This window comes from Gambusia affinis, linkage group LG01 (assembly GCF_019740435.1).
Source record: "Gambusia affinis linkage group LG01, SWU_Gaff_1.0, whole genome shotgun sequence".
NCBI lineage: Eukaryota > Metazoa > Chordata > Actinopteri > Cyprinodontiformes > Poeciliidae > Gambusia > Gambusia affinis.
Window position 1 is genome coordinate 28,062,311 of NC_057868.1, and position 16,403 is coordinate 28,078,713.

The 16,403-nt window shown below is 37.0% G+C and overlaps 1 protein-coding gene across 1 annotated transcript; it reads left to right on the forward strand.

Annotated features, from left to right (window-relative positions):
* Nucleotides 1–1,564: 1,564 nt before the first annotated feature.
* Nucleotides 1,565–12,762, forward strand: samhd1 (SAM domain and HD domain 1). Its single transcript, XM_044128829.1, has 16 exons — nucleotides 1,565–1,925; nucleotides 2,048–2,114; nucleotides 2,259–2,331; nucleotides 2,536–2,696; nucleotides 3,652–3,767; nucleotides 4,202–4,272; nucleotides 5,160–5,318; nucleotides 6,141–6,241; nucleotides 6,358–6,466; nucleotides 6,558–6,649; nucleotides 6,753–6,868; nucleotides 8,125–8,264; nucleotides 8,577–8,672; nucleotides 8,905–9,009; nucleotides 9,270–9,407; nucleotides 10,545–12,762. Exons 1-16 carry the CDS (start codon nucleotides 1,739–1,741, stop codon nucleotides 10,695–10,697), a joined length of 1,884 nt encoding a protein of 627 aa, XP_043984764.1. The 5' UTR covers nucleotides 1,565–1,738; the 3' UTR covers nucleotides 10,698–12,762.
* Nucleotides 12,763–16,403: the final 3,641 nt, after the last annotated feature.

The window sequence follows — 16,403 nt, forward strand, 5'->3', positions numbered from 1 at the left end:
TTAAAATAGTAGGAAATATAATTAATGTTGAAATAAGTACTTTTTCAAAGGGACAAGCTGTCATTACACCAGTAAAGATATACAGTTTTGATACGTCTTATTTAGAAGGAAGCTTTTATTTATAAACTATCTGGGTGACAAGTGAGGTAATTTAATGCACTGAAAACTTTGTAAATCAGCGTGTGTACAGCGGGTGAAGCTTTCCTTTTTAGATTAGGGATGGATCCTATAAAACAATCCGTCTCTTGTATTGTTTGTCTGCAGGGCGATCGACTCATTTCCGTACTGCTATAACTTGCTTAGCCTTCATTGTTGTCATCATGACCCCACTGTTGTCAACTAAACCAATACATTAATGAATTAATCTGTAAATCAATGAGCCAATAAAAGTCCGCAACCGCGACAGTGTTTTTTTATATTATTATTTTTTGGTACATTCAATGACACCTGGAAATGTGGACGTCTACCCGTCAATAAAATGAAAGTAGACAATAATCGAGTCATTCTAAAGAATGACACACAAACTTCTGCTTTTACTGCTAACTCCCCAAAGTCTCTTGTAAACAAAACGCAAAATGGGTGGTTTTTATTGCGTCTTGATCGTTGCATTAAAGTCATGCATAGTAGGCTACGTTAGATGCATTCATTTATTTGTTCTTCACACATATTGTTGTTGATACCATACCACCGATACAGCGCTGGATGAGGATCTGTTCCTGTTTTTTTATGGAAGGAGAGGAGACTAAAAATTATTGATGCGACTTAAAATAGTCACATTTCTAAATGCTACATTTGCTCACCGACACACTTTCCCCAGCCCCGCTGCGTGATCCAAATTGGGATACGTCAAAATAAACTGTCAAAAGGTTCTCATGTCTCACCGGAAGGGAAGTGTTCAACTTCCAAATTAAAATAAAAACAAGCCTCCAAGGAAAGATTATTTTTTTTAAATAATACTTTACTAAATTTTTATGGTAATGTTTTACAGTGTTTCAAGAGCAAAAAAATAAATAAATAAACCAGAGCTGGGTAATGTTTAGATTTAGTTAGTTACATTTGCATGATTATTTTTTTTTTGTTTGTTTTTAAAGAAATTACTTCTACATGTAGTTATACTTTTTACGTTGACTTGAGTAAAATTTCCGGCTACTTTATCTGGAGTGTCACCTGAAAGAGGCTATTGTCAAATACAATAGAGAACATAACTTTATTGGTAGAAGATGCTCAGCTGTTAAGTGGTGAGACCACTAAACATAAAGAGAAAACAATTTAACAGAGGATTTAATTGTAACTTTAACAACTTTAAAACTTTAAACTTAACTTTAATAACTTTAATCAGCTATGTAGAGAGTAGTAGCTAGAAGAACACAGCAGAGTTAGTATAGTTGTGTCCTCCTGCATGCTATAACAGCTAGTAGCTCAAGATAACCTGAGCATGCTTACTATAAAACTCATTAAGATAAACGAATAATGGTAACTATTTTGGTTTTGTGTCGCTTCACTGCTGTGGTTGTCCACGGGTGAAGTGGGCTTTTATTTTGAAATAAATAATTGGGAAGTCGCCTGTGTTTTGAACTAGCTTAGCTGCTCGGTTGAAACGACAAAACCCGGGTATTTTTCAGCTTCTTTCACTGCTTTCAGTGCCGAATCAGTTGTGTCTCAGACAGCGTAGAATTATTATTAAATTATTCCCGTCTTTATTCAGACAACCAACTAAACGCCTGTTAGTGTGAGCGACATGGACAGTCGAAAGCGACCCATGGGGCCAGCTGCTAGCTCGGATGAGGAGTTCAAAACCCCGGAGAAGAGAGTGTCAGTGGTCCGAGGCTCGCCTCCGGACTCCGGCTTCATGCGGTGGGGAGTCGAGGAAACTTGTCAATACCTGCAAAGAGAAGGACTTGAAGAGTGGAAGGATAAGTTCAGAGGTTCGCTTTTACTTTTAGTTAGTCACAAATAAATATAATCCTGGTTAGCAACGCAAACATGACATGGATGTGTGGTTGTACATGTTCACTGACTTTGCGCTTTTGGTTCTGATGGGATTCAGCTGAGAGGATTACAGGTGTGGGACTGAGGTACCTTAAGGATGAGGACCTGGAAAAGATTGGCATAAAGTAAGTATTTTACATCTTTCCACCAAACAACATGACATCGTGGATTAAAGGAAACGTGACCACTACTTCCTTTTCTGCTTCTACATTGAATCTGTAGCTCATGAAGAGGTTTTAAAAGGAAAATCTTCTGATTGTTCACTTCAGGTGTCTCGGTGACCGTCTACGGATTCTGCACAACCTCAGGAAACTGTGGCAGGTTGAAGCTGAGCCCAGCAAGGTAAACATTTTCCCGCTAAGGCAGACTGTCAAGGCTGTTCAGATAACATTAAGCAGACTGTAGGTCCAAGGGCATCTACACAGACAGCACAAAGGAAAAAGAAGAGTCTCCTCTGTGTTTTTGTTTTGACCCCTTTGTGATGCTGTTGGATCGTGAGAGTAGAACTGATCCTGTTCTAATATCTTTTTCCGACCTGGTTGTCAGGTCTTCAACGATCCCATCCATGGCCACGTGGAGCTGCACCCACTTCTCATTAAGATCATCGACACGCCTCAGTTTCAACGACTTCGAAACATCAAGCAGCTTGGAGGGACGTATTACGTTTTTCCTGGGGCCTCCCACAACCGCTTTGAACACAGCATTGGGTAAGTGTGTCTACATGTCACACCTAGTTGCTCTTAATTGACTTTAGGTAATGGATTTGGGAGGGAAATGCTCACAGTGCCTTGCTGAATTATTATCATTAGAAGGAAAGCTTGTCACATTTTGTCAAGTTGCGACCACAAGCCTTTAATTTATTTTATTTATTGGGTTTGTAGTTGATAAACCAAAACAAAGTGCATTATTGCTCTGTGAAAAGAAAATAATTTCAAATATATTTACTCGTGAAATCTTAATTCTGGTGCATGCATTTGTATTAAGACACTGTGAGTCACATTCATTTGTAGCTGTACCTTTTACAGCAGTTACAGCTACACCTCTCCTTGCTTTGCACATTTAGTGATTTATATTCCCCTAAATACTGGGAAAAAAAAAAAAAGCGCTCATTCAGACTGTATGTACTGTCTCACAACAGCAATTTTCAATAATTTTCAAACATACAGATCGTTCCTCCCAGGACTTGTATTACATTGTAACGATCACTGCTCCTAAAAAAAAATCTATAAATTATTAAAGCAGCAGTCATATGCACATCCCAGTTGTTTGCACAGTTTTTTCAGTTCTTGTAAATCATTTCTTATAAACACACACACGTATATAATTATATATTTTCTAAAACCTTCAATGTGACGATGCATGCTTGACCATAAGTTGCTCTTGTGACACCTGAATTTCCCCACTGTGGCAATAAAGGACAGATTTAAAACCTACCTGTTCTTTTATTTCCACTTTATAATGCACGCGAAGTGGAAATGTGAGCCTGTCACATTAAAAAGTTGCTATGTGGAACAAAATGACAGGGTGTGGAGACTTGACAAACACGCTGTATTTTAAAATGGAAATGTTTGTTTCCACTTGGCCAGTTATGTCAAGCAGGTCAAGTAATAAAACAGTTGTGTCTCTCTCGTGACACTTTGTTGTGTTTTTGGATTGTTACAGGGTTGGGCACTTGGCTGGACGACTTGTTCAAGCTCTCAACGAGAAGCAGCCAGAACTCCTCATCTCTCACAGGGACATTCTTTGCGTGCAGATTGCTGGACTCTGCCATGACCTCGGTCAGTGCTGCTCTGGGCAGATGGGTTCGCAGAATCGGAGACCAGCAGCATTCTGAACTTTTAGGGACTTCACTACACTAGCTTGGATGTTGTCCCTTTTGTAATGAGGAAAGGAAGAGGCTTTACTTCTCTTTTTAAAAGCCTTTTGCGCCACAGCATCAACTGTTGTTGGGTCAGTTGATAAAAACCAATCCATTCAGGGATTAGTTTGTCTTTAAACTTTGTTGTAATGTATTTTAAGCACATGCTTATCACTGAACTTATAGGTTTCATCTCAGATGTTTCCCAATTCTTTGTCTTCAGTTTCTGGGTGTAAGAACAGAAGTGGAGTTGCTGATGATCTGTTTCAACACCACTCTAATCCTTTTAAGATCTTGCTACTCGCCTCTGAAAGAGCCTGTAAACCCAGTATTGTTGTGTTATTCCCCTTTCAGGACATGGACCTTTTTCCCATATGTTCGATGGCATGTTTATACCCAAAGCACGTCCAGGAATTAAATGGAAGGTAAGACTTTTTTTTTTTCAGGCATGGTCTGGTTTTTCTTGTCTTGACAAAACATAGTGTTCCCTGTTTGATTGAAGCTAATTTCAGCTGTAATTATGAGTCACATAATTACAGCTGTGATTACAGCTGCAATTATGAGTCACATAATTACAGCTGAAATATTTGGATTATCTCCTTAGTTGCCAAACATTTTGGCAACTAAGGAGATGTCAAAAAGAAAGTCTCACTGTCCTAGTTCAGCTATAAATCAAGTGACTGCTGTTGTCGCTATGTAACTCGAATAATTTTCACTTCATTAAAATAAAGACATGATCATTAGTTTCATTAATTGTCCAGATTAATTTTCCACCACATTAAACAAGAAACAAAGATCTTAACTTCCATTTATATCTGTCCTTTTTAGTTATTCCACAGAGAAACTTCTTTCCAAAAGCTAGATGGCTTGATGGTTTTGAAAAGTAGCTTGGTTGGGGAAGAAGGCTTGGACCACTGTGTGGAAGCCAGTTTACTACAACATAAATGTTTTAATACATGTAGAAAGTCAACTATGCCAAGAAGTCCTCTCTGTTGGACTCAACCAGGATGTGAATTTATAGATCTAATGTTTACAGAAGACTTTATTGAGGAGGGTAAACATTTCTGCCAGCCAGGGCTTCTGCACAGAGCTGTTAATGTCAGACTGATTTTATGGCTCAGACTGATAAAGACATGAGAACGACTAGACAGAGTCTCTACAAATGTGTGTAAAAGAAGAATTAACAACAGCCTGTTGGGTGTAATATCAGCTGAGCTCCTTCTGTTTCAATCAAAAGTTGTCGTCCGTTCACTTTCTGCTGATTTTGTTCTGTTGAACCTGTTCCGTTTAAATAGATTTTTGTGTTTTGCAGCACGAGGCTGCCTCCCTAAAAATGTTTGACTACCTTGTGGATGACAACTGTCTCAGACCGGTCATGGAGGAGCACGGTCTGGTGCTGCCAGAGGACCTGGACTTTATCAAGGAGCAGATCGCAGGACCAACAGAGAGCAGCTCAGATCGAGGAGAGAAGGTGACCAACATGTTGAAGAAAACAAACCGCGCACACTCTGTATCACTATTCCTGGCTGTGTCATTGCAACATTCAGAGTTTCTGCAAAGTCTAAAAAAAAAAATTCTTTAATCTTCTATAAAATCCCATATCCAATGGTGTCCAAACGTTTTGCTTTTTTGGCCAAAATTGCAAAGATAAAGCACTCTGATAGCTTTTTTTTTTTTTTTTTTTTTTTTTTCAAAAATAAATCCCCAAAATGTTTTAGGATTTTTTAAATTCACATAGCTATAAAAGTAAGATTATAAAATGTCTTTACTTTAACATAATAAAACATGCAGCAACCCCCTCGGTTGCAAATCACACAGGTGACGTTTCTTGTACTTGACTCTGTTATCTAACAGTTAAGCTTTGAACATCACCACTTTAAGTCATGCGACAGTCATGTGATCACATCAGCAGTAGCGATCCAGGACATAAGAACCAAACTACAACACATAATAGTACCACAGCAGAAACACCATATACACATTTAAATAGAGAGAAATGTCCTGTCTATTTTTTGTATTTTCTCCAACATAAAGTTGAATTTAAATGGGAGAATATGGTGGCATTCATTGCAGTACTAAACCCAACCACCATCCCTGGGGTGGAAAGTTTCAGGATATGTTTACAGTAAAGGGTAATACCACAGTTGTTAGAATTGATGTGGATTATCAAGTGTGTTTGTTTAAGAGGGATTGACATTATTGCAAATCACCACACCTGAACTATAAATCATGTTTCAATCTCCTAAAATAATATTTGCCAATGATGAGCTCATTTGCTTTTTCTTCTTCATAGTGGCCGTACAAAGGCCGTTCTAAAGAAAAGTCCTTCCTCTATGAGATTGTCGCTAACAAGAGGAACGGTATCGATGTGGATAAATGGGACTATTTTGCAAGGTGGGGGAACTTTTATGATTTGATGACTCAGTGCTAATTTACATTATTATCAACCTGTAATTAAATTATGTTCCTGTTGCATGAAATGTTTTCATTGTTTTGCTCTCGGCCCTCAGGGACTGCTATCATCTGGGCATCCAGAACAACTTTGACTATCAGCGCTTCCTAAAATTTGCAAGGGTCTGTGAAGTGGATGGAGAGAAGCACATCTGCACAAGAGACAAGGTGTAATTTTATTTTTTTCCTCATTTCTTAATTAACAGGTTAGAAAACGTGAAAGTTGGTCTTTAACATTCAGGATGTGGTTTGAAAACAGGAGGTGGGCAATCTGTACGACATGTTCCACACTAGGAACTGTCTCCACAGAAGAGCCTACCAGCACAAAGTGGGCAACATCATAGAGACAATGTGAGTTATTACTCTTTTCTTTCACTCAGTTTCTGTGGTTTTCCTTCTTGAAACATGCAACAGTTTTTTCTGAAGTCCTGATACATTTGATCTCCATCCACAGGATCACTGAAGCTTTTTTAAAAGCAGATCCACACATCCACATTGAAGGCTCTCAGGGAAACATTTTCACTCTGTCCACAGCTATTGATGACATGGTGGCCTACACAAAGCTGACAGGTCAGCAGCAAAGACTGTAAATTTACATGGAATTACATTTTTAGTCAAATTAAAACTGAATGAGCTTTTGAAACGAAGGCTGTGAGGTAATAAATCATAAATTGGGATAAGTCATGGGTTGATTTTAAGACAGCACAATATGGTGAAAACATGTAGTAATAATAGTGTTGTTGAATAATGTAATGAAGATATCAATCTTTATTAATCCAGGTTTTCATGACTGTTTTTTATTTTACTTCATCACAGTTTCCCAACTACTGTTTGTGAGCTTTAACATCTCAGTCACTAAAAATGGACATTTCAATCGAAGGGAGGGAAAATCCATCCAGCAGACCACATACATTATTAGCATGTATATTTTGGCACTTGGAATATAATATCCTACTAAGTATTGGTTCCAATACCTGTGATTATGATATTGTACACAACCAGTTAAAACCAGACGTTTGCATTCACTACTTAAAGTGACACATGCATTTTTTTTATTCCTTTGTACACCTGGGATACAGCAGTTTGTCATCGAAGTAGCTCTCCAGTTGTGTAACAGCGTCACTCCGAGATCTGGGTACACAAATAAAATGCTACATTTGAATTTATTTTAAACTAGAGCAACTTTACACAAAAAAATCTTAACTATAGCCCATTTGCTGGATTTGTCTGATTTCCTAAAGAAAAAAATCATTTTGTGGTTTATGAAATTTATTAACCAATTTATTACCATTTGGGTTTGGATTTGCTGTAAGAAATGTCACATTTTGCTTAGCGAATCAGTGAAGAAAATGATTTAACTTTCTTAATAAAGTTGAAAGATATTCTTAAAGAGTTTTAAGTCTATTAAGATGCATCTTTTTCTATAGAGCTGACTCAGTCTGTTTCACTTCTCTATGCAGCCAGTCATAGTGTCTCCTTACTCAAATCTGTTGATGTAACATATCAACAGTCTGTCAGACACAAGTCCTAATATGTGACTCTTTAAAGTGTGAAATCAGAACATGGCCTGCTGCATTTATCACTTACCTTTTTAATATATAGTTGTTTTCCCTTTGTAGCATCTTTTTTCTTAAGAGAGGTGGCATAATACTTGTCAAATGTAAATTAGGCTCCATGACTATAATTTAGAAAAGCCATGAACACAAAGGTTTGCCAGTCTTGAAGTTAATGGTTTTGTACCATTGACTTCAAGCTTTCTCAATGAATTAGACACGTTTCTTGAGTTGAAGTAACTTTGTTTTCTTCTTTCTCTGTTTGTTTTCTAGATAATGTGTTTGAACAGATCCTGAACTCGTCCAATCAGAAGCTTGCAGAATCAAGGCTGATACTGAACAAAATCATCTGCCGCCAACTGTACAAGTGTCTGGGTCAAACCCAGCCGGACAAAGCCTTGACCGTCACTCAGGTTTGTTTGTAATTGGGCAGCTGTTTTGTGAATTTAGTTTATTGGAGGGTTGAATAACCTGAATTGTTTGCATATTTTCAAATTACACACTGTCAGGCTGCATTAAGTTATATTCTGGGAACTGGAAAATAAACTATAAAGAGCAGAAATTGAAATGTTCTTCCCAGATTTTGGATTCAATTAAAATAAGGCCTTTGTGGTGAAAAATCATTTTTAAAAACTCAGATTGACTGCAGTAGTTTATGTGTTTCATCTTAATGATGCTTGAATGGAAATGTCTGCCCACTTTACCAATTGTTTTCTCATCTTAAGGAAAATATTCACATTTGGGAGGCAGAATTGGCTCAGTCCATCCCCCACAGTGGCTCTCCTGATGTTGATCTTCAGCCAGGGGACTTTGTTGTCAGCGTGAGTTTTAAAAAAATAATAATTTTTTTTTTGGGGGGAAACACTTGAGCTTTTCTGTCTGTGTTTTCATCCATCCATCCATTTTCTTTACACCCTTCTTCCCTAAATGGGGTCGGGAGGGTTGCTGGTGCCTATCTCCAGCTGCGTCCCGGGGTGGGGTACACCCTGGACAGGTCGCCAGTCTGTCGCAGTGTCTGTGTTTTATTTTCTGAAATATTGCCTGTCCTTGTAGGTTATCACGATGGACTATGGGATGAAGGAAAAGAACCCCATCAATAACGTGCGTTTTTACTGCAAGGATGACCCAACAAAAGCCATAAAAATCAATAAAAACCAGGTAAGTATTTATTGTAAAACCGAATCCACTGTTCCTCTTTCATTATCAGGGCTCTGTAGAGCCTTTCTGCTTACTAACAAGATTAGCCGTTTGATTTAGCCGTGTTGGACGAGGAATCGATCTGAAAGCTTCATTACATTACTCCCTAAAGACAGCAGTTGGACACCTTTGAGTTAAATGTCTAAAATTTTTCTCTCTCTGTTTCCATCTTGAATTTATTACTAAAATAAAGATTTATGTGGTGCTGTTATTCCTTTTAGGTGTCTAAACTTCTCCCAGAGCGCTTTGCTGAACAACTGATCAGGGTGTACTGCAAGAAGACAGATGAGAAGAACCTGGAGGCTGCCAAGAAGCACTTTGTTCAGTGGTGCATGAACAGGAACTTCTCAAAGCCTCAGGTATTTCTGCAGATTGCATGGCATAAACAGTTGGTCAGATATTTAACAATTTAATGTTATGTCTATGTCATAACATTAAAAAGCTTTTCTAAGGCCCTGCACTAACAGAACACTAACCAATATGTATGGATAGTGTCAGAGGCTTATTGTAATAGTTCAAAATAATAAATAAACCTTAATATACATTATGTCAGACTGTTTATGAACATTTGCACCACATGCCTAAAGTGTTACTTTTTTAGCAACTTTCTAGAAAGAAACTGTAAAAATAAACTAATGAAAACAATTCACAACTTGCACTTGTTGTTGACCCAGCTTAGGATATTATGCTTTGATTTAGTCATTAAACATACAATGTAACGACAACAAAAACCCTCATAAAAATGAACTACAGATGAACTGTAGTCATACAATCAGTCTCTGTTGTGTTCATCTCCTCATGAACCTGCAGGCATTTATCAATCTTTTACAATTTTCCATACTCGGTTTAGTTTTTGGAAATGAAACAAATTCTATTCTCTGTAATGTTGTTTCACGTTTCCCCATCAGATACTATTTAGCTTGCTTGTTCAGACTTCAGACACCATGAAAGATCAAACAAAGTGCTCCGGCAGATTTGTCCAATTCTTTTGTAACTGCACTCTCAAATACATGTGTTGAAATATTGATGGGTGCATGCAGCACACCCTGAAAGCTCTATATGACCCAAAGCACATAAGAATCTGATGGTGGTTTAGTAAAAGTAGTTAAAATTTGCATTTAATTTACTAAAGGTAAAACTATACAACTTTCTACTGATACTGGCGCATTCTTGCAAATCTCATGTTTCGCATTCTTGCAAATCTCATGTTTCGCATTCTTGCAAATCTTTTGTTTTGCATTCTTGCAAATCTTTTGTTTTGCATTCTTGCAAATCTTTTGTTTTGCATTCTTGCAAATCTCATGTTTCGCATTCTTGCAAATCTCATGTTTCGCATTCTTGAAAATCTCATGTTTCGCATTCTTGCAAATCTCATGTTTCGCATTCTCGAAATCTTTTGTTTTGCATTCTTGCAAATCTCATGTTTTGCATTCTTGCAAATCTCATGTTTTGCATTCTTGCAAATCTCATAACAAACATTTCTTTCTTACCTGTAGGACGGTGATGTCATAGCACCTGAGCTGACTCCTCTGAAACCCAGCTGGTGCACCAACAATGAAGACGAGGACAGTGATAGCTGCAGCTCCAAAGAAACAAACGTTCACATGAACGGAGTCAAGAAAGCCAAGACTCAACTTAACTTTCAGTGAACGGAGAGAGACAGCTGCCCCTTGTTGCACATTAGAAGTAAACAGATGAGTGTTACATGACAAGTATATTTTTCTACAAGTCAAGTTCGTTGAAGAGCCCAGAAAATAGCTTTTTATACAAAACACAGAAAGTAGAAGAGAACGATTTAGTGAAACAGTGCTAGACAAGGTTTGTTTCAGAAAAATAAGGTTCAATTTAGCAATATACATATTTATTTTATTTTTAATTGGTTTAATTTGTCAAATATTCATTAGGCAGCTTAAAGGCCTTTTATAATTTTCAACACAGTATCTTCATCAAATTTTACTCAGCCTTTAATAACCTCCATCATAGACTGCTACATTTAAAGAAACAGCTCTGCATATTTAAAGTGTTTTTACATTTTATTTGTATTATTTGAGATGAGGGAGGAACTCCCTTTCTATTTATTTCATGTAGAGTTGTGTTTTGGTTGAATTTTTTTGATACAACTTTATTTATTGTTTCTCCAGAAAATATCTTTGCTTGCTCCTCTTTGCCTGGCAAAGATTGAAACATTTTAATGTTTACCTTCTACTAAATCATGTAGTGGCCTCATCAGATCTTTGCTTTAAAAACAACTGATAATGTTGGTTGCTGTGGTTTTTGAATGTAACCCTTGTGAAGGTTTGAGAAACAAAATCTGTTGAAGTAAACTCTTCAGAATTGAGAGGACAACAAAAAGTCATCTGAAGCTACACAAGTTGTTTTGTCTGATTGTTTTACATAACTCATTCTAAAGGCTGCAGAGAAACAGGTGAATTCTTGGTGACTGATTGCATTAAGAATTACAATCACAAGCTGCAAAGAAATTTGATATTATGTTCATGCCAGTTTCACCATCACACTGTTTGACTTCAGCCCAATCATGCTGGGCATTTTAAACTGCTTGTTCAATTAACATGAAACAATCAGATATATCTGTGTTATGCTTATGTTATGATGCTATATCTTTCCTTTTCAGGAATTGAAACTGGTGGGCTGATAATTCATTTTATAAGACAAATGGATTCAATTAATATGCAGCTAGAGTGAAATTCATTCAAGGTGTGAAGAGGTAGATACAACCATTTTGAAATAAAACCCTTCTAAATCTCTGTTTCTGATAGTGATAAGTAAACAACTCTTAGTGTCGAGTTACTTTACTACAGGAATCCATTGACCACATAATGAGAACAAGTTGGTCTGGATTTAAAGGGCTCCAACAGTCAATGATGTGATGAACCTGTTTCATTCTTGGCATGAGTTTGTTTTGTTCCAGGTGATGAAAAATAACAATGAAGCATCAGCTGTTGTACTATCTCACGTTCAGTAACAGGTGTGTTCAAATATTTTTCATTCTTAGCATCAAGCCTTCCATTGTTGGTCTGGATTATTGAAACCAGGTGTTGCCCATAGTTTTGAAACTTCATATGTTTGTGTGGCAAGCATCTTAAGAGGCAAGGGAGCAATTAAAACATCATTTTCTTGGGATTTCTGGCTTCAGCTGTGGTATTATTTCAACTTTTTCAATGTTAATCAGGTGCTCCCTATTGTATACCATCCTGTTGCTATGATTACGCATCATAACAAAAATAGTAAAACGATGATAAATGTTGCCCAAAATCAGTCCAACTGCACAGTGTCCAAACAAGAATGAACAGTTGTCCAAACAGCTATTTTCCTCCAATACGCAGGAATGAAAGTTTGAAAATGAGAAAATATCTCAATGTTGGTTGCTGTGGTTTTTGAATATAACCCTTGTGAAGGTTTCAGAATAAAATCTGTTGAAATAAACTCTTCAGAATTGAGAGGACACCATAAAGTCACCTGAAGCTGAAGAAGAAAGACAACTTGTTTTGTCTGATTGTTTTACATAACTCATGCTAAAAGCTGCAGAGAAACAGGTGAATTCTTGGTGACTGATTGCACAAAGAATTACAATCACAAGCTGCAAAGAAATCTGATATGTTCATGTCAGTATCACCGTCACACTGTTTGACTTCAACCCAATCATGCTGGGCATTTTAAACTGCTCGTTCAATTAACATAAAACAATCAGATCTATCTGTGTCGTGCTTATGTTATGATGCTATATCTTTCCTTTTCAGGAATTGAAACTGGTGGGCTGATAATTCATTTTACAAGACAAATGGTGTCACCTCTGTTTCTTTTTAACGGCGATAAAGAGTTCGTTGAACTGCTGGTGTGAAGTCAGCTTTAATGTCGATTTTTGAAGTTGTTCTTGTTACAATTTCACTTAGTCCCACTGACAACACCACCGTCGAACTAAAATACAACATAAATTTAAATGAGACGGTGTCAATAACGATAACTAGAAAATTCCTGAAGAAATTTAACTGGGGCCTGCCAAAGTGTGCCCGTCGGTTTGGACCCAGCGTTCTGATGCTAAAAATTTGCATCAATGCTAAGCTTAGCTGAATGGTAGTCAATAGCCCTTGGAGAATCACAAGAATGTTGACTAACATGGACTTGCACCATTCAGCATGATAACATAAATGAATCAGCTAAAATTTGCCAAATGCTAATGTTAGCATGAATGCTGTCAGTAGCATGTGAGGCATCACTAGCATGTTGTCTATACCTGACTTACACCATTCAGTATACTAAACATGGCTAATAAGTAAGAAAAATAGCTAACAGCTTATTTAAGATAAAATGCTAATGCTAATGAACTGCCTTGCGCAGTCCTGAGACAGGATGATAATGCAGGCTAATATTATTGCACCACCGCAGGCGGTGCACTGACCTGGAGGGTATATTTAGGCTTTTATTTTGAGAAAAAATGTAAGCTTAATAATAAATGCCCACACTAATCCAATGTGTAAGAGTGCTTTGGAGAAACCAGTCACATAAAGCCAAAAAGAGCAATTACATAATGTAAAAATTGTCAAGGCTTTTATTTTTGAAATTCTTGTTAATCTTCATATCAAAGGGCCACACTCATCCAATGTTTAAGAGTCATTGGATTAAATCAGTCATATGCTCATGAAAGCAATTACTTGATGCAAAAATATTCAAGGTAATAGAAAAATAGGTAATAGCTTAATAGCTTATTTAAGCTAAAAGGCTAATGCTAATGAACTGCCTTGCTGTGCAAGGCAGTTCCCTAACCTGAGAGAAGAATATAAAGCATTCTAATATTATTGCATCGCCGTATGCAATATAATGCATTGCCTCAGGTTACGGCGATGCATTAACCTGAGGGCAATATGAAGGCTTTTATTTTGAAAACTAAACATAAGCTTCATATTAAATGCCCACACTAATCCAATGCCTAACAATGTTTGGGTTAAATCCCTTATTTACTGGCCTAAACAGCCAGTAGTTCTAAATGGAAGCTCTGTTTTAACCGAGTGTCAGTTAGAACTACAGATATGGCATTTTTGTTGTCCTATTTATTATCATTAGGTCAAAGGGTCATATTGAGGCTTTTTACAACAATCAGTGATGTGATGAACCTGTTTCATTCTTGGCATGAGTTTGTTTTGTTCCAGGTGATGAAAAATAACAAAGAAGCATCAGCTGTTGTACTATATCACGTTCAGTAATGGGTGTGTTCAAATAGTTTTCATTCTTAGTATCAAGCCTTCCTTTCCATCTACTGCCAAGTAAGTAAAACCAGCAAACTAGTTTTGAACACGTCAATGTTCTTAATCTAACACTTTCTAATGGGGCAATGGAAATGAAACAAAAGATGTAATCTACGTAGTTCACAAATACCTCCGAGATTTAACTGATGCTTGTTTTATATATTCTTTCAGTCAGGAATTGGAGCAAGTCTTAAGCAGCATCAGGGGCGCCTTTTGGGGGGGAAAAGTTATTACAATTCTAAGGGCCCCTAATCGACAGGGGGCTCTCCACAATTCATTTATTTATTTATTTTTTGTCTATAGAAATGAAATAAAATAAAATAAAAAATTGGAGCCCTGTCAATTACAAAATTAATCATATTGCGTTTTCAAAGATTGTTTTTAGCAGTAAAAATGTAATGCTCCCATTCTCAGACCAAAAAAACACACATCTATATTTGCCCTGGACCCCCTGGATCTGCATGAAATGGTTCGTTCCTGCTTAGCGCACTTGACGGTGACGGTGTTCAGCAGCAGACAGTGAAAGACAAGAACGGCTGTGGTGTAACGGGTACCGTAGCGGCAGCACCGCCGTTGACAGATATACTCCTGAAGAACAGGAGAAAGACGAGGAAACAGCTTGTTCAGTTCAAGTGTCATGCAGCAATTTATTCAAGTTTTACATCCAAACATACTTGTTGTATTGAGTTTCTTTCTTTACAGTTTATATATTCAAAGTCCAACCTTTTTAATACATTTCAGTGTCCATAAGTGACAAAAACAAACATCTCTTAGCGACAAAACAAACCTCTCTTTCCTAAACATATATCCACTCATTCTTCTTATTAGCTTTCTAAGCTATTTATCTAAAATGAAACACATTAGACAGTGGTTACCTTAACCAGCTACCTTTTAACTTAAGACAGTACTGCATTGGACGTTCAATAAACTAAAGTCCTTAATAAAACCAAACATCTTTTTTAAAGTCACTTTTTTTTATCATCCTGAATCCTAATGGTAAAAAAAAACAATTTTAACACTGGTGGTGGGGACCTTACAAAAGCCAAAACAGAAAAATAGACATTGAGTTCTTCAGTTTCTAACGGTTTTTCCAGCATAAACTGAAGTGGGTGAAACGCATGTATTAAAAAGACTTGGCTAATGGCTAACGTTAGCATGTACACCGTGCGTAGTTACTTTCTTCAAACAAAACGACACAAAGTCAAAAATTGAATAACTAATATAGCTCATAACTATTCCAAATACGTTCACAGATATTCCAAATATGTTCCAGCATGTCTAATTACTGGATTAAAAACCTATTTTCATATTTACCCACCTGAAGAACAGGAGAAAGACGAGGAAACGGCTTGTTCAGTTCAAGTGTCATGCAGCAATGAGGGAAAATACAAGCAGGACACTAAAACCGCCACCCGCCCCCTGCTGGCGTGGAGTAAATATTACAAAGCACATAAAAAAAAATAAAGGAAAACTCTTCTCCAAAATAAAGTACAGAACTTGTATTAACAATTTCAAGTCATAAACACAAATGTCACACTTTTGTGGTCGCCACAGTGGCAGTTACTATTCTGCTAAGAAAAATTATAAAATCAAGTTTTCAAAAAAAAAAAAAAAAAATAGGGAGAGAGAGGGAGAGAGAAAAAGGCAAGCTTGTCAATTTATAACCCAGTTTTTCTCCGAGAGGTGGGTAGACTGTGAGATTATCAACCATTTAGCAGTTATCTTAGCTACTGACTGCTGTTTGTCTCCATCTCACTAACATTTAATGAATTAAGGAAAAAAATTACCAAGATTTAACTTTTCCCTTGTACCTTTTACCACTTAACAACAGATGCTTCAGTCAGCAGCAGCTCTAACCCACATCCCTGCTGACACGTCCTCCCCTAAATTAAATTAAATCTGCAGTATGAGTACAGGGGATGAATCTACAATAGGGAGTGATCATTTTCCAGTAAGTACTATAATTAATGATAATATAAAGAGGCAAGAAGATGTCATAATCACAAGATGGTGCTTTAATAAAGCTGATTGGAAAAAATTTAAAGTAAAGTGTGAGGAAAGCAGACATTTGGTTACATTAAAAGGTAACATAGA

What these genes read in the sequence shown, in the direction of transcription:
- samhd1 (XM_044128829.1), top strand. Translation starts at nt 1,739, where the DNA reads ATGGACAGTCGAAAGCGACCCATGGGGCCAGCTGCTAGCTCGGATGAG. An exon ending in ACATCTGCACAAGAGACAAG is followed by an intron (nt 6,467 to 6,557) that starts GTGTAATTTTAT and finishes GTTTGAAAACAG; the next exon opens with GAGGTGGGCAATCTGTACGA. An exon ending in GGAACTTCTCAAAGCCTCAG is followed by an intron (nt 9,408 to 10,544) that starts GTATTTCTGCAG and finishes TCTTACCTGTAG; the next exon opens with GACGGTGATGTCATAGCACC.